This window comes from Pseudopodoces humilis, chromosome 6 (genome assembly GCF_049639895.1).
Source record: "Pseudopodoces humilis isolate 2021_Gansu_Grassland_sample_001 chromosome 6, ASM4963989v1, whole genome shotgun sequence".
Taxonomy (NCBI): domain Eukaryota; kingdom Metazoa; phylum Chordata; class Aves; order Passeriformes; family Paridae; genus Pseudopodoces; species Pseudopodoces humilis.
This window is the reverse complement of record NC_142205.1, coordinates 29185432-29208684: the sequence shown is the minus strand read 5'-3', so window position 1 is coordinate 29208684 and position 23253 is coordinate 29185432. Positions and strand designations below refer to the sequence as shown.

At 41.5% G+C, this 23253-nt stretch overlaps 1 protein-coding gene across 3 annotated transcripts in view; it reads right to left on the bottom strand.

Moving 5' to 3' along the window:
* ZDHHC2 (zDHHC palmitoyltransferase 2) overlaps nucleotides 1-16044 on the bottom strand; it is a 36270-nt gene extending 20226 nt beyond the window's left edge. The window contains exons 1-3 of one of the 3 annotated variants that reach the window (XR_015772761.1): nucleotides 15876-16029; nucleotides 5570-5596; nucleotides 1556-1650 (exon numbers count right to left, since the gene is read on the bottom strand). Coding sequence is in view for 2 of the 3 variants with exons in the window: in XM_005517694.3 (XP_005517751.2) it covers nucleotides 1556-1650; nucleotides 5570-5596; nucleotides 15876-16044 (291 nt within the window). In the remaining variant the exon portion in view is untranslated. Of the gene's footprint in view, nucleotides 1-1555; nucleotides 1651-5569; nucleotides 5597-12285; nucleotides 12417-15875 lie in introns of those variants that run through there. The other 2 variants (XM_005517694.3, XM_088056858.1) reach the window with 2 other exon arrangements.
* Between the last annotated feature and the right edge of the window lie 7209 nt (nucleotides 16045-23253).

Here is a 23253-nt window from a genome sequence, read left to right as displayed (position 1 = left end):
CCATCTTCATGCAGTGCTTGTATAAAGCTGGTACAAGTAAAGAATGGCACACACTACAGTAAATCCCCTCAAAACCTACTTTACATGTAAAAGTTTGAAATAAGCTTAAAAGAAAGCAGCTGCAGCACTCATGAAAACAAAATGCAAAAGTATTGAGTAATGTCGCATTACTCTTCAAGTGAGCATTTGCTAGTTCACTTCACCTGAAAACACCTCTTTTTTCTATTTGCAGACTTCATCCAATAATATGGATTACAAAATACCCTAATTAAAATTTTTAAATACTGCTCTAGTAGAATAGGAAACAGATATGGAACAACCAAGATGTCACTTACTGCCAAGCAACACTGTGTAAATTCAAAGAATGCAGGAACACCACACATTGCTTTCTGTTACTCAATTACAGTACTTTTCCCATTTGAAATTCTCTAGTAGCATTGTATGACTATAATCAGCAGGATTTGTCAAAATGCTTTTATTGGCATCAGCCCAATGATTTGAAAGCCCTGCTAATGATCAGTACAGTCACCATATACATGCATACATTTTGCTGTGTAATTTCCAAATGAAATAGGTTTTTAATTTATTTTGCTCCTACCCACCACAGGCTGTAGTAAAGACTGCAGTGTGAACTCCAGTGAAGATGGCAATTAGTTTGAATTATCTACTCACTTTCACAACTGCATACCCTAGTAGTGAATGAAAACTATTCAGATAAGAACCTCCACACAACAGACAGTAGAAATCACAAGCTATTCATTTTAGGTTGAGCTGGTACTTAGAGCAGCTAGAGTTGAGTCCATGCCAAAGTAAGTGTTTGCTTTGTGGGAATTTCAAACTACAGGGCAGCCATAGCATGATTCCTCCTGACCTCAGAGGCTGTGTAACACAGCACCTACTGAGGACTTGGGGGTTTCTGTTCAGAGACAGAATGGAAGAGGCCAAAAAGTTGTGCCAGCTATAAAAGGCAGCATGGGCAGAATTTCCATCAGGACCATTGATGGAGAAACTTCCAAGACCTCTTTTTTCAAATGGCTGTTCTTTACCAGCTCCCTTCCTGCTTAGCCAGCTGTGGCTTCCCACCATCAGCTTACCTAATGTGCACTCCCAGCACAATCCAAAAGTTCCTTCATACCAAAACAGACAGAGAATAAGTTTTAATTCAGAGGACAACAGACAGATGCTGACAAGAAATATAAGTCTTAAACATAGGGAAATAAATTTTTGCCCACATAAAAGTCTGATATTCCAAAGGCAAAGGTACAGGCCACTAGTTCAAAGAACTCATATTTTTCAAGCGGACAGGATTTTTTCTTCTACCATAAATATCTCATTTTAAAATATCTATTAAAAAATTAGAGAAATTGTTACCTTTTGTTTTTGTCTTGGTCACTACACTGATTGCAATCTGACTCCTATTAAGAAGCTGTAACTGCCATCTGTGTTTTTCTACAGAGTGTAAAACTACATGAGATCAGAAAATTAGTTATTAACATACTACAAAATCAGGCATTTGGCTAGGCTATTTCATAAACAGAAGTTAAGTTTATCTTACTTCTTTTGAAGGATTCATTGGTAGCGTAAAGATTGTTTTCCAATATGACCAGACGAACAGCATGAAAAATATGTGGTAAGCAACCAGGCACACAACTAAAATCAGAAGGGAACAGAATTAATACAAACAGACCAATGATATTGTAGTACTTACAAACAGTGCCTGTAGGCATCACAGATAGTTCTCTAACAGATATATAAATACAGAGGCTCTGGAAAAGCTTTGCAACAAAAATACTACACTGCAACTTTACATAAGACAAATACAAACTGTGTGGGGAAGGTCATGATACAGTCTACATAGATTACAGAAATTTGAGGAAAATGGTTAATAGCCTATTAAAGCCCCACCATTAATTAGCAAGCAGTCTCCTTTACACATTTGTTAAATACTAATTAACCGATGCATCTCTGCCTTTGTAGCTTTATAACCCTTGAAGGGAGACTGCTGGCTGTGCAAACCCCAACTCTGCCTCCCTCAGCAAAAGCCCCAAGCCCCCAAAGGATGTAAGGGGACAGTGACAAGTGTGAGGGAATTCTTGGGGTGAATATGCACATGATACCTGAGCAGTAGCCATATCCAGTTAATTTGTTTTCCTAGATTTTAAGAGGGAGGACAGTTGGGTGGTTTTTAAAACCTACAGGTCCTTTAAATTCAAGTATTCGTTCATTACTTTATATTCTTCAGAGCCAGTCAGCATTTATTCTGATGTTTTTTAATAGGTGAGAATCAACATTTAGCATGCTGAGTTGTTGTACTAAAATACAGAAGGCAATAGTAACTTTTCCAAAGAGTCTGGCATAGGTTGAAAGGTATTTCCATTTAAAAGTTCTTACCCTAGTATAAGCAATTCACTACAGGAAATAAATCATGAACTCATATCCCCTGATTAACTTACTCTAATGACAAGAAAATAGTATTCTTCCACAAATTCCTATCCTCAAAAAGCATCACAATGGAAAATTTCTGTACTTTCATTTCATGATCTAAAATATTGCCCTTGTATGGTCAGCTTATGGAGTCTTTTTATATGCCATATTATTCAGGGCTACAGAATTCTTTATGACACATGCATGATGGTGCATGTAAGTGCAGGAACAGATGTCTGGTATGTTCTTACTTTTTGCAATTTTGCCTCAAAAGTAACACTGAATAAATACTTTTGGTGTTGAAATTTGTTTATTCAAATAGCAGGAACATTGTAAATATTTACTCTTATTCACTAAACTGTTAAAAATAATAAACAAAAGCTAATAGAATCTGAGGTGAGGCTCTATACAAAACTTATGGAATGATGGGGCAAAGAGTCATATGCCATGGCTATAAACGGAAAGAAAAATTTTATCAGCATAAATAAATGACAGAACTGGGCTCCCTAGAGGTCTGTGCTGGGGCCAGTTCTTCTCAGTATTTTTATTGACATGGATGAGGGTGTTGAGTCTTTCATTAATAAATTTGCAGATGACACTAAGCTGGGAGCGTGTGTTGATCTGTTGGAAGGTGGGAGGGCTCTGCAGAGAGACCTGGAATGGTTCAATGGATGGGCAGAGTCCAATGGGATGATGTTTAATAAGTCCAAGTGCAAGGTCCTGCATTTTGGCCACAAAAGCCCCCTGCAACACTATAGGCTGGGGATGATGTGGCTGGACACTGCCCAGAAAGGGACCTGGGGGTGCTGGTGACAGCTGGCTGAACATGAGCCAGCAGTGTGCCCTGGTGGCCAAGAAGGCAAAAGGCCCCTGGCCTGGATGAGGAATGGTGTGGCCAGCAGGAGCAGGGAGGCCATTCTTCCCCTGCACTCGGCACTGGTGAGGCCACACCTGGAGTGCTGTGTCCAGTTCTGGGCCCTCAGTTTGGGAAGGACGCTGAGATGCTTGAATGCATCCAGAGGAGGGAACGAGGCTGGTGAGGGGCTTGGAACACAAACCCTGTGAGGAATGGCTGGGGTTGTTTAGCCTGGAGAAAAGGAGACTCAGAGGTGACCTTATCACTCTCTACAAATCCCTGAAAGGTGGCTGTGGGCAGGTGGGGGTCCGTCTCTTTCTCCAGGCAGCAACTGGCAGAATAAGAGGACCCAGTCTCAAGCTGCGCCAAGGGAAATATGGGTTGGATATTAGGAAAACATTTACGGAAAGAGTAATATGGTCTGCCCAGGGAGGTGGTGGAGTCACTGTCCTGGATAGTGTTTAAAAAAAGACTGGAGGTGGCACTCAGTGCCATGGTCTAGTTGTGGTGTTAGGGCTGGGTTGGACTTGGAGGTCTCTTCCAACCTAGTGATTCTGTTGAAATTCACACAAAGCACAGTACACTAAATGACCATCTTGTCAGTCTTGCTTGCATAAGCATCTGGACAAGAAAAGTCCCCGCTTTTATGAGAACATTTCTATGAACTCTAAAAATACCCAGTTTACTCAGACAAAATCAGTATTTTTTTAAGCAACAGTACATTCATGGCATATAGGGAGAGCAAAGTTACCTCAGTTCTGTACATGATGCACTTACTGATCTGCATTAAGCATTTTATTGGTGCAAAAAAACTCCCCAGTAACTGAGTGACAAGAAAATTGTTCACATATTAAAAAAAAAAAAGCCTAATGCCTAAAGACATTATCCAAGGCTCTCCCCCTTTGATGTCTGAACAAGACTCAAGCTCATCTTATTTGATCTTGAACCTCAGTTCCCCAGGCTGGCCCTGGTCCTGACTGGTCACTCCTCCCAGGTTATTTGCCCACCAGTTTCCCTGCACTGCGATGGAGACACTGGGCTACCCAGCTGCCCCCTGGGTGTTCAGAGTCCAATGTAAGAACTTCACTTCACTTGAGACAGTTAAAGAAGAGCTGTCTGCTGCTCCCTGGCAGAAATCTTTCTCTTTTACATGTTCTCTGGAAAAATCCCCAAAACCGATCAACCAACCAACCAACACAACCCCTAGTGAACCAAACAAAACAAATCCCAACCCAACGGTGTATCCCTTGCTTGAAGGCAACCAGTTTACAGCTAGCTAGCACAGCTAGAGTTGCCTGGAAATTTGAGGCAACGTGCAGTATGGCTGAGCCCCATTTTCCCACTTTTCTCTCCTGAAAAATCTTAGGGCAGAAGGATAGCCTGGGTAAGGTTTTTCTGACTGGCTGAAGCCCATCAAGGCATTGAGTGAAAATATGAAAATATAATGTTCCCCAATGCATTTTGCTGATAATTTTAATGTGTTTTGTGAGCAATGCCCATCAACTCACTTTTTTCCCCTCCCACAGAGTACAAGGCAGTAAGAAACTGAAATTCAATGCCTGCAGATAACACTTCTATACTCATATAGGGGGTGAGATCACTGAACTGAAAAAAAATTTTTCAAGAAAATGTTTCTTAATTGACAAACATGTTTTCTAAGCGAGGGAGTTGCCAATGACTTAATAAAATCTGCTGGAATTAGACAAACATAAAAAGCTCTTCCTCCAAAAGCTCTGCAGCCTTACACTTTACACTTCCATGTTGTGCTGTAATATTAAAATAGTATCTGGAAAAACAATCTAAAACTAATCTACAGCCTCAGGGTAGGAATTTTAGTGACTGCTGACTAGGCAGGTTTATTATATTCTGACAAGGTTACACATCTGAAAGATTCTATTTCTTTAAATATGTTAAAAAGAAAATGCAGAAAAAAAAATCACCTCCCATTTAAGTATGTTGCATCTGCACAAATACACTGCTCATCTCTGAAACCCTGCTTTTATAAGAGCTTTCTGTACTATGAATACATTATTTTAAAAACCAGAATATAAAGATTTAGTTGACACATCAGAAAGCCAGTGAGAAGAGTAAAAATTCTAATTTTTCTCATCTCTGTTTGTAATGGCTAAGGCAACATTCAGGAACAGCAAGATAATAAAAGGTGCTAAGGAAGAAAAAAAAGTACAAATCTAACTGTTTTAAGTTAGACTATTTCTCAATTCTACTAGTAAACTACTGTTCTACTCTGATATATGAATTACACCTATAGACAGCTAATAAAAATCTTACCTTTTTCTCCGATATTTGTCATTGTCACTGAAAAAAAGAAAAAAAGGAAATAATAAAATGTTATGTTTAATAGCAAATGATGTAACTCAGTATTTAAACTTCTTTTTTTTCAACCAAAGATGGAAGAGCAATCATCAAACAATACACTTTAAGGTCACACACTAAGAAGCTTTTATGCTGTGTACATTCATCACAAGAATAGGTACACAATATCAACTGCTTATAAGGGTTTTTGGCTCCTCTTCCCAGGCTCATTTCCTGATAACTAGGACCTCCATCTATCTGAAGCTGCCAAAGTTTAATCCAAAAAAAGCCATCTCTGAAGAGCAGTTATTTCTTCTAAATGTGGTTACACAGGTTTCACTCTTTATTTATGTTCTGTTCTTGAAGTGAAGGTATCAGGCTCCAGACCTGGTTTTAACAGCAATATTTGGTGATACCTTAGATCTTCAAAGCATGAAAACTCAAAGTAGAAAGAAGCTGCACTTCCTTTAAGAAACTGCCCACTGATTACAAGATTTGGGGACAGTAAGAGAGTGAGAAAGGGCAAGTATGTCAGGCATGGAAGGGACCACACAGGTATCACATATCAGTGACCACATTTTCCACTCTTGGTCACATTATTTAAAATGACCATCCCACAACAAGTATCTCAGAGAGATCAGAAACTCCCAACTGACCAAAACCTCTCTTTTCACCCAAATTACTCCACCACGCATTTATCCATCCCAGCTAAGCAGCCTACAAGCTGTAGCACTGGTGCCTACAACAGCAGAGTAGATATACAGAACTCTCATCCACTCTTGTTCTCCTAATAAAAATGATTGCAAAAGGCTGGTCTTCAAGCAGCAGGAACAAGGCAACTCCTACGGAAAAGCCAAACAGCCATCTGACTGATGGATTAAACTTAGGCTTGGTGGTCGAGTTAAAGCCAGTATTTAAATACACCTTGCACATTGCAAGGGTGGCCCATGGGACCAGTGCTGCTCAACACCTAAACTAATGCTCTGGAAGACTGAATACTTATCAAGTTTGCAGATGACACCACCCTGAGGACAGCAGCTGGTATGTGCAGGACTTCCATTCAGAGGGACCACGACAGGCCGGGGGAATGAACCAATTTGTGAGGGCAAAGACAAAGTCCTGCACCTGTAAAGAAGCAAAGCCCTGCAATGACACAGCCTGGGGAGCTCCAGCTGCTGGGCTGGAGCAGCTCTCTAGAAGAAGCCATGGTGTTGCTGGTGGGCAGCAGAAAGGGCCACCAGCCACAAGGGCCACATCAGCAGGGGCACGGCCGGTCAGTCAAGGGAAGGGTTTATCCCCCTCTGCGCAGCATTCATCAGACCACATCCAGAACACTGCGGGGATCTGGGCCCCCCAAAACAAAGAGAAAAGGCCAGGAGGAAGCAACCAAACTGGCAGGGTCTTATTCTCTAAAGATAGGCTGCACAGCCAGGGCTTGTCAGCCTGGAGAAGACATGGTTTTGACAGGGTCCCTCCCAGGACCTCCAGGGACGCACTGAGGAGCTGAGTTCTTCAGGCTGGTGCAGAGTGGGTGACACGAGCCAGTAAGTGCAAGTTGAAATAAAAGGATCAGATTTGACACAAGGAAAAACATTTCCACCATGAGAACCATCCACAAGTAGGGGCAGCTGTCCAGACATGTTGCACAGCCTCCACCAGTTAAGTTTTTCAAGACTCAAGCCAATAAAACCCTGAACAACCTGGTGTGACCTCACACCTAGCCATGTTTTGATTAGGAGGTTGGACTGGATCCTCTCAAACATGAATTATTCCACAACTCTGTAATTATAGATTTTAATAGGTGCATTAAAATGGAGATTCGGCTATAGCTCTACCAAAACAAGCATCTACCTTATATGAGGGAAAACAGTAAGCAACTGTGTTTATACAGCTCAAAAAAACCCCAGAAAGACACCACAGAACTTGCATAAGCCACTATAAACTATATTCTGCCCTCAGTTTTCTGAATTCTTCAGAATTTGATAAGCTGAATATCCATCTAGACAGATGCTAGAGAGAAGCTGAAGGAACACGTATGTACATTTGACTCTGAAAAGCAGACATGCTCCCCTACAATAACACACAAGAATTATAAAATTGTAACAAAACAGTCATCCACCAGATGATTGTTTACAAAACAAAAGACATCTTCAGAGCTGATATGCAATTTAAGAGTGATAGAGTACTCAGATTAAGACAAATTAGCCACTATTCAAATCCTAATTTTCTTTCTCCACTTGGAACGGTCAGCAAAGTGTGCAGAAATTTTGCCAGTCTTCTTGGAATAACTACTCTCTGCTAATTAAAAAGTCACAGCCAAGCATACATTGTAGAATCACCAGTTTCAAAACAAAATCTACTTAACCAACCTTCACAATAATTTGTGGCATTTTTCTCTCCTTACGAGGGAGAAAATTGCTGTGAAAGCAATTTTCATGATTTTTCCACCCCTTATCTTTGGATAAAATGTATTTACTAATGTGTCTGAGATGACTAAATTTTCCACAATGCCTATAAGTAAATGACAGACAAATCCAAATTCAGTAATTTCTACCAGATGGCAAAACTAAAGTTTTTGAAAATTTCTGTCTGCCTCCAGAAGGAAAAGCACTCCTCAGAGTCTACACCTGCACACAGGACTGTCTTCTCAGCTTTTGCAGTATCTAGCTTGGAACACAAATGCTCCTGACAGTCAGGACCACGAAGACTAAAACACAAGTGCCCAGAGATGTCCAGTTAACCCCAGGAGGGTGAAAAGATGTTTCTGTTTTTGGTTTGTTTTTTCTGTTTGTTTTTTTTTTAATATGTGTATCTTGCAATTTTATTTTTTTTTACCACTGAGTATAAATCAAAAGTTATTTCATACACTCCTGAGCTACAACCACTGTAAGAGCCTAAAGCAGAGAAGAACAAGGCTGAAAAGAGATGCTAGTACCTTCAATCTTACCATTATTTTTCTCCACACATATTGGAACTGGTGTTTACAAGGAGACTGGCTGCACTGCCCAACAAGATTCCCACAGACAGTGACAGAAATGAACTATGCCAGATATCCAATAACCTGCATGAAGTGAGGTACCAGACCTTCTGCTTATGCCTTTTTAAATCACTCTAACAAGGCTCCCTGGAGGAGGCACAGTGTGTGGGAAACTAATGGACAAGCATCTACAATACAACAGAGAGAAAGGTTGAAGGTGTGGGGTTATTTTTTGGTTGGCTGGGGTTTTCTTGGTTTGGTTGCTGGCTTTTTTGTGGGGGGGAGGGAGGGAGTGGGAGAACATTTTGTTTTTCACCAATGTGGCAGAGCTGACCAACAAGAAAAAAAAGTGGCTCTTACAAATCAAACTGTCTCTTAAATTTCTCTTAAAGATTTAAGCTTTCTCCATTTGTTGAATGACCAAAATACAAAGACTTCTTAAATTAACTACATGATGTTTACCCTAAGATCACATTAAAATCAAACTATTTAAGAGCATGGAAAATAATTTTCTAATATGAAAAAGTTCTCTAATTTTGGATTCGATCAAAGAAATACTTGTTATTTTCCCTGCCTTCTGAATAGCACATAATATGTTTATTTAAACAAAATTTTATATTTTCTAGTAGAATAATTTGTGTCAGTATTTCTGTCAGTTTTCTCATTTGTTTCAAGGGGTTACACTCACTGTAGTGAAAAGTAGGTCAGACTGTGCATTCTGTCATTAATAAATATCAGCTGAAATGCTGCAAATACACTTGCTGATATTGAAATAGCACAGAAATAATATGGGTAAAAAGCATTTATGTCTACGATGATTAAAATAAACACAAAGGACATGGCAATCCCAACTGCTAAGCAATTTCTGGGAGAAAACAGGGTAAATCCCTTTGGGACCAAAATGGAATGATACTCCTGTATATTCAGAGATGGAAATAATTATACAAACATGACCTGTCTTCAGGAAATCATTAAAAAGTTACAGCTTTGTTTGCCTGAGATACTGCAGGGGCCAATTTCATTAAGAATCACCCTTGCACTGCTAAAGCCTCAGGATGCCATTTACAGTTCAGCACTAGCAGACTGTCACATCATTAGAGCCTCTCTGGTTCATTACGCAGCTCGCAGATGGTGCTCATCGGAATCAGGGACCAGGCTGGGACAGACACAGCATTTCAGCCAATGTAGATGCCAATTTCCTGAGCCAGAAACATTGCTCCCTGCTTGCCCCAAGCCACAAGCAGCCAGAAACGGGAACAGCACGTTCAATAGTCAATGCCACAAAGCAGCCTGCGCTTACAGAGAACAATTGCAAAGATGACAGAATACTGCGTTTCAAAAGATCGTAAACAGTCCAGGATGGCTTCCATCACCAAATTAGTGTGTTAGGAAGAGAAACCACATCTCCAGGCACCTTGCACACTGGGTCAGACCAAGTGGATTTCCCACTTCTTCAGTTTCCACTCATTTTCTCTAGAATCTTTATTCCCACTCAACCATGTAAAAACTATGTAGACATCCATCTCCACATAGCTAGAGACATGGTAAGACACATTGCTATCACGAACCCCAAAAGATTTTGAAAGATAAATTTCATACCAAAAATGTGCATTGGTTTTGTAATGTTAAATTTTGCTTGACTTCTAAACCCAAAATCAAAGTTTCTGAACTGTAAATGTAATGGCTAGATTTAAAAATTAGGGAAAAATTAAAAAAATAAAATGGGAGAAAGCAATTAATTTTTTAAAGCTGTGATGAAAGAGAATATGCAAAATTTTGCTATTGTATTTTACGTACTTTTTAAAAATATTTAAATCTTTGGAATTGGAAAACAAGATACATCTGATTCAGAGACTCTGCAGCCACATCTATAAATAGCCAGTTCTCTCAAACTTTTATGAAGTTTAACATCTTGGATCTGATTTGCAAAACTAAGTACATATTTTATCTTTATAGCATACTTGAAGCTGTAAAACACTGATCTATAGATGCAGTTTGACTCAGCTCTGTGCACACATAAAAGTGTTTTATAGTTGTGACAAGTGTTCTGTCATTGCCTGCAATAGTCCTTTAGTAAAAATATCAGTGCTTGCAATAAAGCAACTACCTCTCTGCTAGACAGAGCAGTGATCTGCATTGATTCAGTGTGGCAAGGTACCACCAGTGCTTTGTTTCAGAACAAAAGTAACGGAAATATTTCTGGGATATTTAAGGTTGCCATAGGTAGTCATCAATAACCCATACATTTGCATTTGATGGTATCTGCAAATGTTTCAGAAGATTCATTTTAACCCTGTGCCCATCGAACTGCATCACTGTCCACCTGCCCAGCAGCAAGCTGCTATTTGGCACCTTTGTAGGTAGGGTCACAAAACCACTGCTTTGTATAGGGTAATATAAGAACTGCTTTAATCTTTTGTATAGGGTATATAAAAACTGACAAGCTTTCTTCTTTACAAACTTCCCATTTACCTTCCAAGCCACAAAGACAGACTAAAGAATGAAAAGTGTCTGGCTCTACCAAAGTTGTAGACACTTGTGTTGCCAGACACTTATCAGCAAAAACTACACCCTAACAGGAACAGCTCTAGAAGTTATGTATCAAGCAGTGTTAAACCTTTACCTGAAAACATAATCTTGTCCAGTAACTGTATCTTCACCACAGACCTTATGTTTTCAACTTCAAGCCATGGTTTACATTTCAAGGCACAAAACCTACAGGTAATACACTGGGCACTGCACGGAGAGATAGCCAGCCATGCTTAACATACACTTCAATTCTGTTTCAGAGCTGTAGAATGGCAGCTGCCCCTGAAAGTCTGAGAAACCATCTGAAATGCACAGGAGCACTGCTGGCTATAATTCAGAAGCCAATTCTGCTTCAGTCACTGGTTTTGAAACTTCTCAGAGTAACCACAGATGTCACAAGAGGGGAAAAAAGAAAGAAAGAGAAAAAAAAGAAGAAAAAAAAAAAGAAAAAAGAAAAGAGGTAGTATTTCCAAAACATGGAATAAAAATGAGAACTTTCTTGGACCAAAGTACTTTTGTACCTGAGCAGTACCTAACGTGCTGACAGGGTGTTTAACCGGTATTTGACATCAGCCAACTGCAACGTTACAATGTACTTGCATTTCTATAGCCAAACCTAAACTCTAAATGGTTACAAGACATAAGCTGCAAGTACCATAAATCCTTTAATCCATCTGGAGAACACACTGAGCAAAGAGTTCAAATCCAGCTGACCAAATCCTAGATCTAACTTTTTTTTTCTTTTTTTAGCTTTTCTTCCCCCCCACCCTATCAGCTTCTATCTCCTTATTTTCTGCCACTCCTGATGCCCTGATGACACTGTGCCAAGACCACAGGGAATGTATTAATTCTTCCTCTAAACTTTGATGAATTAAGCAGCTTTATATTCTGTTATAATTCCATTCCACTGATGGTTCACAGGGTCAAAAACCTCAATTCAGCACTTATCAATCTGATCCTCCAGCAAAAATCTTCCATGATCATTAACATCTTCAGCAGCTGGATGTCATTCCACGCTTTCTGTTCCATTCTGAAGGCAGCTGTGGACAGATACCAGTCACGTATTCTACACCAAAAACAAAGATGTGACTTTTGAGCATTCCTAACAGTACTGTGAATGTCTTGTACCCGCTCTTCAGCTGTGCTGAAGCAATTTATTCTTTTCCAAATCAGGCAAATCACTCACCAGGTGGCAATATTTCCTCTCTTTCCCTTCACTGGAGTAGTCACAAAATGCTTATTGCTCGTTTGTTCCACAGTGAATCTATTTTCCTTCAAAATTACAAATTCAAGCTGCATTTTCTGACAGAATTCCCTGAGAAAGAGCATAATCCTTTGAATTAAAATTAGTGCCATGTAAAAATGGATCAAAACTGAACATCCATTTTCTATTGGATACAGAACATCTACAGGATAACCCTTTCATCAGCTAAGCTGTTCTTTTTACTAAAAAATGTGTCACAACACTGTCAAATTTTTTACATTTTCCTTCTTATATGCACCTCCAAATCATGAACTGGTAGGAAAACAAAGCAAAACAAAAGGATGTCAGTATCTGCATTTGTCAAGAACATTTCTGAAAAACAGCTGTCAGAAACTGCAAGTAACTACAGGTTTGCCTTACCTAAAGCATGAAATGGATAACTCCTCCAAGTCCCTTATGGTTCTGCTATCCTGAATTAGAGATGTATCTAAGAAGGGAAATGTAAGAATAATTTTTTTTCTTTGCATGTGAAGTATGCAAAGATTTTAATAAACACTGAATGTTCATTTTCTTGTTTTCATAGTGAAGCCAATGTGTATTTTCTGAGCACAGACACATGGACACAGGTGCTGGGGTTAAGTATTTCATTTGCACTTCATGTTACTGTTGTTCTATGTATCCCAGGTTGAAATTTCAGTAGCTTGAGCTATCAAAGTTCACTGTACTCCGTGTGTGCCACCTCTTTCCCCATCCTTTTTTAGAGAAAGAAAAAAAAAAAAAAAAATAATCTTTCTCACAAACACACTCAATTTTTTTTCTTAAGGGAAGGAATACTTAAAGACCCAGTCATTTTAAACACAAAGTTATTCAGGATGAAAAAAGAAGTACTGCTGCTAGACAGGACTTGTGAAATGACAATATTGGCAAAATCAAGAGAATGGCACTGGATTAGAGGTAAGCATTTTTAGTCGAGTTGTTGAGTTGTTAAGACCAACTCATATACACATTTAATTCCAGTATTCATTCTACATCCAGAAGAAAGAACCTTTGGTACTGTTCAACACCTTTCTCCTTGTTAAAGGTTAAAGCTGCATGAACACTTATCTGAATCTACTAAGAGACAGAACTCTAGACATGGCAATACTAGTGCTAAAAACAGTGGATTCATTTTTCTGTTTCTAAAAGCCTTTTTTGTTTCTAAAATGCTACTCAATACTGTAACTGCTCAGCTTTAGGTATATAAGGAATCAGGTTAGTAGATTTCTTTAAAAAAAATTGTCCCTCCTATAATGCTCAGATGAAATAAAAAAAACCCAAAACCAAACAACAAATAACCCCTAAAAAAAAAAATCCCAAAAACCTATTCAAAATACTATACTTGAAACACTTTCTCATTACTAAAAGCTCAAACAGACCACTTACATTACAATAGTGCAAAGTCCTTGCTAAGTCCTATGGCACAACGGTTAATAGTTCCCTGTCAGCCTCAGTGACAGAAAGCTGCAGAAAAAACCCAGCTATATACATTCTCTTTAGCATTCAGTGCTGCAGGAATAAAAGATGCACTGAATAGACAGGCTGGCTTCAAAGCACTGAAATGCTTACAGTCTATTTCTGCCTTTTTCTTGGCTTTCGTTCCCAGAGTTGTTAGTTATTCCTTCTGTTGTTTACACTAAATATTCATTAGTAAGACAAGACATAAGCTTATTTTATTTTAATATGCCAAAAATGAGGGAAAACATCCAGATATAGATAAAAGATGGAATTACTGGAGATTGTGGATGACTATTATGCTGAATTAAAGAAACTGGTGAGCCAGCTCCAATTGGAAGGTGTGGGCGCGGGTGGGAAATAAACAAACAAACAAATCACCCTTGATGATGTCCATTGAAAGGAATTCAGTAAAAGATGCTTTAGCTGAGACCCAGAATTCCACTTCCTCCCCCTCCCACTGTGGCCTTTTGCTTCGAGGGGTTCTCAAGGGAGCAGTGAAGCACAGTTTACAATCTGAAGCAAGTTTCAAGCCTGTCCTTTCCTTAAGAGGCACCTGCTTTCAGGTAAGCTAAAATCCAACCTTCCTCTGTCATACAGTTATGCAGAATAAAAAATACAGTAGAATACTGAAGCAGTAGTGCCCAAAACAAGTCTACTGTACCTACCACAAAGCTGCATACATTAGTACATTAACTACAGAGTGGCTTTTCCCTGGAACATCCTTGCCCTCCTCGTGTCAGCTTACAGCTCTCCTTTCCAGGCTTCAGTCAACTCCCAGAGCCCTGCAGACAATTCTTGTGCTGTGGGCAGACACTTCATTCTTCCTCTCATGAGGGCACAGCAACTTTATTGAAGAGTGATGTTTAGAACCAACAGATTTGAATGGTGGTAGGGAAGAAAAAAAATACGAAACGCCTAACCTCCAACATAGGAGCTACAGCAAGTCTTAATACTGCCCCAAAAAACAGGTGCTACGCCTGGTAATCACTTTTTGCTTAATCCCTCAACTGCTCAGCCAAGCATCCACAGGACAATAATCCTATCAGTTCTCTGTATACAATTTAAAAAATCAAAAATTAGGTAATAGACTGCTGAGATTTTCAACACGAACAGCCGAAAACTAAGTACAGCTAACTTACATTCCTGTGTGTCATTATGATGACATTGTTATTGAAACATCAGTATGCCACACATTACCCTCTGAAAATCAGATTCAATGGTTTTCTACAACAGACACCATAACAGAACCAAAATCAGAAAACAACCCCTCCAAACCAAGGGACGCTGGTGAGCTGGTCATTTAATAAATCTTTCTGGCTCGGCAACTCTAATTGACACAAACGCTCATAGCACACCCAGCCTCCAGTTTGTAATTAACGATCCGCCTGACGCTAAGGATCAGGTGCCAAGGGGCGTGCTCAGGATCACTTCCGAACGTAGTGGCAGGCTGCCGGTGACAAAGAAGGCATCAAGAAGTTGTGACAGCCGGGCATTTTCTAGACGACAGAAGAGTGGCAGAGGGATACTCGCGGATTTCCTGTTACCTATTCCTGCATCCACGTCCGCCCTCAAATGGCTCTGTACATGTATGTGTGTGTGTGTACACATACGTGTGTGTACATCTGTGCGTGTGAGCCGAAGGGAAACTCTGCTCAGCCCCCTGCACAGCCAGTCCCGCTTCCCGTGTCCGGGGCTGGGACCGGCCACACTGCGCACTCCACGGAGGCAACTCACGCCTGTCAAAAGCCCCGTGCTCCAGGCTCCCTCCTCCCGTGGAAGTGGAAACCAGGCGCGATGGGTCGCGGGGGATCCCGGCCAGCGCGGATGTCCCTCGCCCGCCCAGGGGGCCGGGGCGCGGGGCTCCGGTCCGGTCCAGCCCAGCCCAGCCAAGCCCAGCCCAGCCCAGCCCAGCCCCGGCCCGGCCCGGGCGTGGCAGCAGCAGCAGCCGAGGGCGGCCCCGGCGCCGCCAAACAACAGAGGCAGCCGCCCGTGCCCGTGCCCCAAGCTGTGCTCCCCCGGCAGGGGCGGCAGCGCCCACCCGCGTCCCGCCCGCGCCCCGCCGCGGCGGCGGCACTCACGCAGGCAGAGCTGGGTGACATAGGCGTAGTAGGACCAGCAGAGGATGCTGGAGATGAAGAGCACCGGCACCCAGTAGAGCAGCCGCTGGCAGCGTCGCCGCACGCCGCCCCAAGCGCCCGGCGCCCCGGCTGCCGGCGGCGGCGGGGCCGCCATCTTCCCGCACCGCATCCCGGCCGCTCGCTCCGGGGGCCCGGGCCCCGGCCGCGCTCCCCGCCGGAGCCCGCCCCGGCCCCACCCTCCCGGCACGGCCGCTCCTCCCACCGCCCGCCCGCCCGCCGCTCCCCCCGGGCCGGGCTGGGCTGGGCAGCGGGGGAAGAGCCGCCCGCAGCGTCCTCTCGGGCTCCGCTTGTGCCGGGCCGGGGGGCACGGGCACGGCCGGGAAGTTCGGGGCGGGCGGCGGAGCGGCCCCGCCCGGCGCAGGGCGCGGCTCCGGCCTCGGGCGGCCGCCACGTGCAAGGGGCTGGGACGGGCAGCGCCCGGTGCTCGACGCTGCTTCTCTCCGCACCCGCCTCTGAAACTGGGATGGTGACGCGTAACACCGCCTCGCAAGTGGTTTCGAATACCCAGTGTTACAAAAAGCGCTGCCTCGTTTGCAAATAACGCTTCAGAGGACAATGAAAAAGTGTTGCCGTGCCTTGGCGGGCAGGAGGCGGTGGAAGGCCACGGTGGCCAGGCGTGGTTGGCTTGTGCCTTTTGGTGGCGGAAGGTGGCAGAAGGTTGTGCTGACTCACGCTTCCCCTAAGGCTTTACATTTTACTCATCGCTACAAAACACTTGTGAACTATAACAGTACTCCCAAGCCTGCATCACATTACGCGCACCCTAATCGTTGCTGAATTATCATTGCAAAATTGGAAATGTCGAGCACGGCCTGTAGTATTTGTGCAGTCTGGTAGAATCTCAGAGCATCAGCAGCGCAGTGGTGGGCAGTAGCTGGTTGATTAAAATGGGATTGAACTTTGGAAAAAACCTTGTCTAATACCTCATGCAGGAGACTATCCATGAAGATAAGTAATCGCTACCTGGAAGGCATACTACTGACATTGATTGAGAAAACAGCTCCAAGAGAGGAAAAAAATATTGGAGAAAATAAGAGAGAACCAATAGTAGTTGTGCTGGCAGATTCCAGAGTAAGAAATGGAGTAGCTATAGTATGTTGGTTGAAGAGACACAAGAAAAGAAGTTGACCATATGGCTGCAGTGTTTTTATGCGATGCAAAATCATTCACCCCTCCTTACTGTAACATCAAACAGAGTGATTTCAGTTAGCCATAGTGAACTGACTGAATGACCAACACAGGATGATGTATCGAGAGGAATAATATATATCCCATGGCAGTAAATCATATTTTCCTATTCAGGAAAAATACTTCTATATCATCCCAAAGGGCTCAGAAAAACTGTCTCCTCAATGTGTGGTTATTATAGTAGAGAAATGAACAAAAGATGCCACCAAAAGATTGGAACATAATAATTTAACAAAAGATTCTGCATAATGGGGAATTATGTATTATACATTAAAACATAGAGTAAATGGTGCTGAAAAAATAGATTTTATATTCCTGCATGCTATATTTCTCAAAACAAGAATAAAGGGACTGAAACCAACACGATGTAGACAATAAAAGCATTTTATTTTACCTTCATTAATTGTGCAAGTCATTGCTGAGGCCGCATTTTAATAGAACATTTCAAGGATTTGACTTTACTATGTTTTAATGAAAACATTAATGAAACATATGTTATTATTCAACATAGGTTTTAAAAGCATAAGGGATAGAATTACCACTGCCTGAAGGCAAACCCCATGCTCTGCTGACAAAAGTTAAAAGAAATGAGGGCAATTTAATTCATTTGATGGCTTTTTGCATTTATTTGGGAATATGTGACAGTGACCTCTCTCAGGTACCAAGGATAATGCATCTGTTGTGTTCTGTGTTTCCAGGGAGACATGTCTGTACCTTGAGAAGTTTGCAGCTGGATGCTGTGTATGTAAGGATGAAGTAGGTTTTGCATCGTTTTTGTGGCTATGAAAAGATTTCACCTGTAAACCATTTAAAAATGCTGTATGTGACATGGGGCTTATTAACAACACATGCCAAGGAAACACAGTAAACATTACAGAAAACTGTATAATATAGTAATTTATTCTTTGGAATCGTAGATATATAAAATATTATGCATATAGAGACGTGGCAGTTTGCCAGAAGTGTGGAAATAAAAAGATGATGTGTTACAAAGACCTTAAATTATATCATACAATTTCTGCTCAGAAGTTTTCATTATCCCTTCATGGAATTTGGCCTGTGTAGTTCAGCATTCAGCTTTTCCCATGGCCACTAGCACCCTCTGCTTACTTTTCAACTTTCACAGTAATCAGAATTCTCTTATTTCACATGCTAGTAATTACATGAATAATTACTATAGTGTATGCTTTCCCATAGCTCCAAAATCATGGTTATCTGGTTCAAAATTAGTGAAATAAACAGGCAAACTTCACTTTAATTTAGATGGAACAAAAAAGCTTGCCTGGATCAATACACTGAATTACCTTGGAGCATCCTTTGGTCAGAGAGCTATAAAGAATCCGTCTCTCCTGTCCTTGTGTCTTTTTCCCATGGACGTGGGCTCTCTAGCTCTCCTTCATGTCCACAGTTACTTTCTACTCCTTCCATGATTTATGATTCCTCCAGCTGGGTCGTGAGAGATCCTTTCTTCTGTGTCTTTCCTCCTCTTCCTCCCTCTGTGGTATGATCTGCAGAAATTTTAGGTAACAGTAGAAAAACTCAAGAGCAAGTATATTCAAAGGAGCATTGTGTTTGGCAGAAGTAAATCCTGGGATAGTCCAAGCCATTAGGTATTAATGGAGAGGTTTCCCAATCAGTCTCTACAGTGAGAGAGGTTACGTGGGGCACAGTTTATTGCTGCTTATGTGAAATGTTCACAAAAGAAAAAGAGAGAGGAAATGAAGGTAATTTTCTTGTCAGGAGCCGGGCTGAAGGAAGCTGGGGTTTGAGAAGGCAGCTTGAGTGTGTGGCAGATTGAAACAAAACGTTCTTGTCATAAGTGGTACCACTCAGGCTTTCCCCTCAGGCAAGGTATATGCAAGTTATTGCTGGTAGATTTTTTAAAAATGTGTCTCTCCTGGCATACATTTGGGTATAACATTATCACTTCTGACTAGTCTCTGTAACCAGCTGTGCAAAGAGGTGTTAAAGGAAGGGATTGCCACCCATAGCTCTGGGGCTGGGCATCCTCCTCCCTGCTGGACCCCAGCGTGGGGACCCCACTGTCTCTGTCCCAGGCTGGTGAAGGTGGCTGCTGCTTTCCTGCTCAATCAGTAGCACCTTCCACTGTGCACAGGGCTCACACAAGCACCAACAGCCAAGTCCCTTTCTCCCCTTTGGCTGACAGGGCTGAGGGTCACTAGTGAAAACACACACTCTTCCCGCCCCTCTGTCCTCACAAGCACATGCATTGTTGCAGATCCCCAAGTACAGGCATAGCCTCCCTGGTTTTCTCATAGCCCTGCCCAGATCCCAGACCTTCTTACCTGCTCCATGGTCCCAACTCACTCAGCTGTTCAGCTTGGTGCACAGTGCATTTTGACAAGGTTCTTGTGCAGCTGATCTGAAACAAGCATCCTCCTGCTCCACATACCCTTGCTAAGTACTCTGGCTGACCAGGGCTGTCCCTGTTGCTGTCTCTGTGAGTGTCGTTTGGGTGCATTGTACATCTCTGTGTTTGGCTTTGTCCCTTTGTCATTCCACTTGATAAGGTCCTTGATCAAATGACATTAACGAAGCAGGCACTCTCTCCTTCCATATGCTCTGACAGGTAGATTCCAGCTGGGTTCAGATAATGTCTTTTTCTGAAGGAAGGCATCTTGACACCGTTAGCATGCAGTCCTAATTAAAAACTACTCCTTTGCATGTCTAGGGGGCTCTGCTCCTCTCTGTAAGCAATCTGAGACGATGGAATACTTCCCCCCCACCATGTCCCATGTATTCAGTGGAGCAGCAAGGGGAGGAGGGAGAGTAGACAGGAAGACACATATTTACTCCTACACAAGTGCAATCAGAGCAGCAGCTAGAAGCAGGAATACACACTGACAGACTGACAGGCACACAGCACTCATTAGGTGAGCCAGCAGCCCTGCAGGGATGCTCCCAGGCCTTCCTGACAGTGACTGTGCTGCTGCTTCTCTCCAGAGTGTTTGGGTGTCAGACCACACTTACCATGCACAGGAAAAGAAATCTCTCTGCAACATTTCTGGCGTAAGATATCACTTGGAAAATGTATCCCAGCTGGAGCTAGGGACCATCTGTGTAGAGTTCGTAGCTCCTGGCTACATGAAAACAAGCAGTTCAGTAGCCTCCCCAGTCTCAGGATAGCTGTCAAATGTATTTTAATTGAAGGGCAACTTCCTGCTCTCCCTCTCATCCTGGCTTGGTGCTTAATTATTTGCAACTGTTTGCATACCCAAACTTAACTGTTGTTGTATGCTTTTTTTTTTTCCTTTAGTTTTTGTGGCAATTTTCCTGGTTCTCCACAGGAGAGGCACTTTCCAATTCCTTTCTCAATTTTTTTGATTTCTATCTCTGTATTGATACATTACTGTATTTGTCAGAGTCTGCCTTCAGGGGAGTTTTTTCAAGTCTTATTTGGGCTTATTATCCACCCACTCTTCTGTCACTTTCAGTGGTAATTTTTTCATTGCATTGTTTTTTTCCCAGATGCATTCATCTGGGAATTTTCATTCCCTTGCTGCTTTTCCCTTTGTCACTTATGGTGGGAAACATGGGAAAAAGCCAAACCAGTTCCAATCAGTACTGGATCTCACAATGGATATCTCTCGTCAGTGCCCTAAGGCAGGCGTCTGCTTAGGCATAAATCAAAACCCCTGCAGTAGAAAACCCTTCAAGAGCTGTATGTGAGAAACCTTATCCCATGCTGTGTGCACCGTTGCAGTGCTTTCTGCCCTTTGGAGTAGAAGTTATGTGATTTAATGGTTGACTCCAAAAGCAGACATCTAAATTTAAAATGGCCAATCTGATAACCTCCTTTTTCTTTTTTTCCCCTCCTTGTTCCAGACAGGGTAGTTTAAAACTTACTTTTACAGCTTATGCCTCAAAATGCCTTGACAGACCTGAGCCACTGCATGCCTTGGTCATACATTCAGGTTTGCCTGTTGTCCAGGGGTGAAATACCTGCTAAGTTCACGCTTTTTGTTCCTGAGGATCCTCAAATACAGCAACAGCCACATTTCCTCCCTCCCTCCCTCCCTCCCTCCCTAGAAATTAGAATACCTGAAAGTTTATTTTCACAGGGTCATACTCTTTTGAATCTAGATTGTGGCTTCTGAATCAGGATTAGAGTTAAAAAACCCCATGAGTAATAAATTACTGTTTCTATGAATATTTATGTATTTTAATAAAAAAATAATTAAGTGGGTACTAGTATTTTTATGGAATGCTACTAGCTAATTATAATGTTCATCTGTGGGAGGAATTTGTAAGTCAAACTAGTGGTGAAAATTAACATTACCCATTCAAGATTAAAGCACTCCCTCATATTATATTGTATGTGCAAGAAAAAAAATGCAATATATCCAAGGGGCACTATCTGCTGACAGGTTCAGGGTGCCAAATGCTTTCATGGATTCATGGATTTCATGGTATTGCTACAAATAAGTTCCAGATTCATTTTTGAATAGTGATTTTTGGGTCTGATTCTTTTTCTTCTGGAAGTATTAGTCTGGAATTATTTTTCTAGAAACTGTCTTGAATATATTTTCAGTGGAACAAGAGAGCAAGACACATCATTAGGTACTAATCATTGTATCACACAATGTTGTATCAAAGTGAAAAATTTCTGTATCCTTTTTTTTCCCGTTTAATTCAATGCATTTGTATCCTGATATTTAGGTTTTTTTATTTATTTTTTATTATATTTTTTATTTCTAGAACTATAGAAACCAGGCAGTGTGACTAAAGAAAAGCTGAAAGTCACTGTTCAGTAGTTTGGGTTTTTTTCTCCCTTCAGGCTGATAACGTTCTATGTCATACAAAGTGAGAATCTACAGTGGAAGGAGCTTGTATCCATTTACGGCTAAAATGTGCAAGGAGGGAAGCTACCACTGGGATCTTAAACACCATCAGATTATCAGGGAGCAGCCTGCACTACAGGATTTTCTGCCAGGAGCTGGGAGTTCACCACAGCTCAGGCAAAAGTTGGTTATTATCAAGGCTACCCACAGCTGCAGGTTTGCTAGTTCTCATTTTATCCAAGCTGGTCTGGGCATCTGTGGGCAGCTCCTAAACCTCCTCTGAATATTTACTTGCATTATTTCAGTTTTCTCAGCTTATAGATGAGAACAAGAGCTGGTTTTAAACAAAGCCTTAATTTACACAACTTTTCACATCACATCAACATGCACATCTTTTGTGCTGCCAGGAATTCTGCAGATTTTGAATAAGGTTTTATTGAGCCCAGTGACAGTTGTTTATCCGAGGGGTGCCTCTACAGCAGATGGCATGTGCCATTACTGTACCTTGTTTTCAACTGTCCTTGCATTTTCAGGTCTTTTATGCAGAATTCTGTGGCTGAAAAGCAAAGCTATCTAAAGAGATGACTAAAAGAAGAAAACAAGTCTATTTTTTTGTGATGGTGAGGTGCTCTAATTCAAAGCACTTACACATTCATGTTACCAAAAAAGAAAAAAAAAATTATTATGACAAAAGAATTTGAATTATATACGCTGCAAAGAAAATTAGTTTCAAGTGCATTTATTTTGAAATAAACAAGAATATTATATATTCATATTTATATTAAATAATATTAAACATGAAGAAAAAATAGTCTTAAAAACTAATCTGACACTTTCACATTCTATTTTATATTAAGTAACCATAGATAGGAAATATATAGAAAAATGCTAAAATTGCCTCAAGCCAGCCATAAAAGCAAAGTGCATTATTGCCTGGGGCAATGGAGGATCAGAATGATGATGGTATTGCTGCTTCCTCTGAGGATCACTCTGAGTGCGCAGTCATGAATGAAAAGGAAGGATGGGAACACCTTCAGTGACCCCCAATGTTTTCTTCTCTTTGTCCTTCATCACTGAAGTAGCTAAGTGGGTTTTGCACAGGCTGACAAGAAGCAGTGAGACAGTTTTGCGTACCGAGACGATACATTGAATAAGGTTGATTCCCCAAATGATCACACATGTTCTGCTGTGTCAATTCAAGAACTTTTATCTCAATTTATTTGATTTATTTCTTGCTGTCAGTAGTTTAAGGACACCAAGGTGGAAATTTTGAATTTATTTATTGTGAAATATTAACTAAAGTATCATCCTTTGATAGTTTTCTGAAC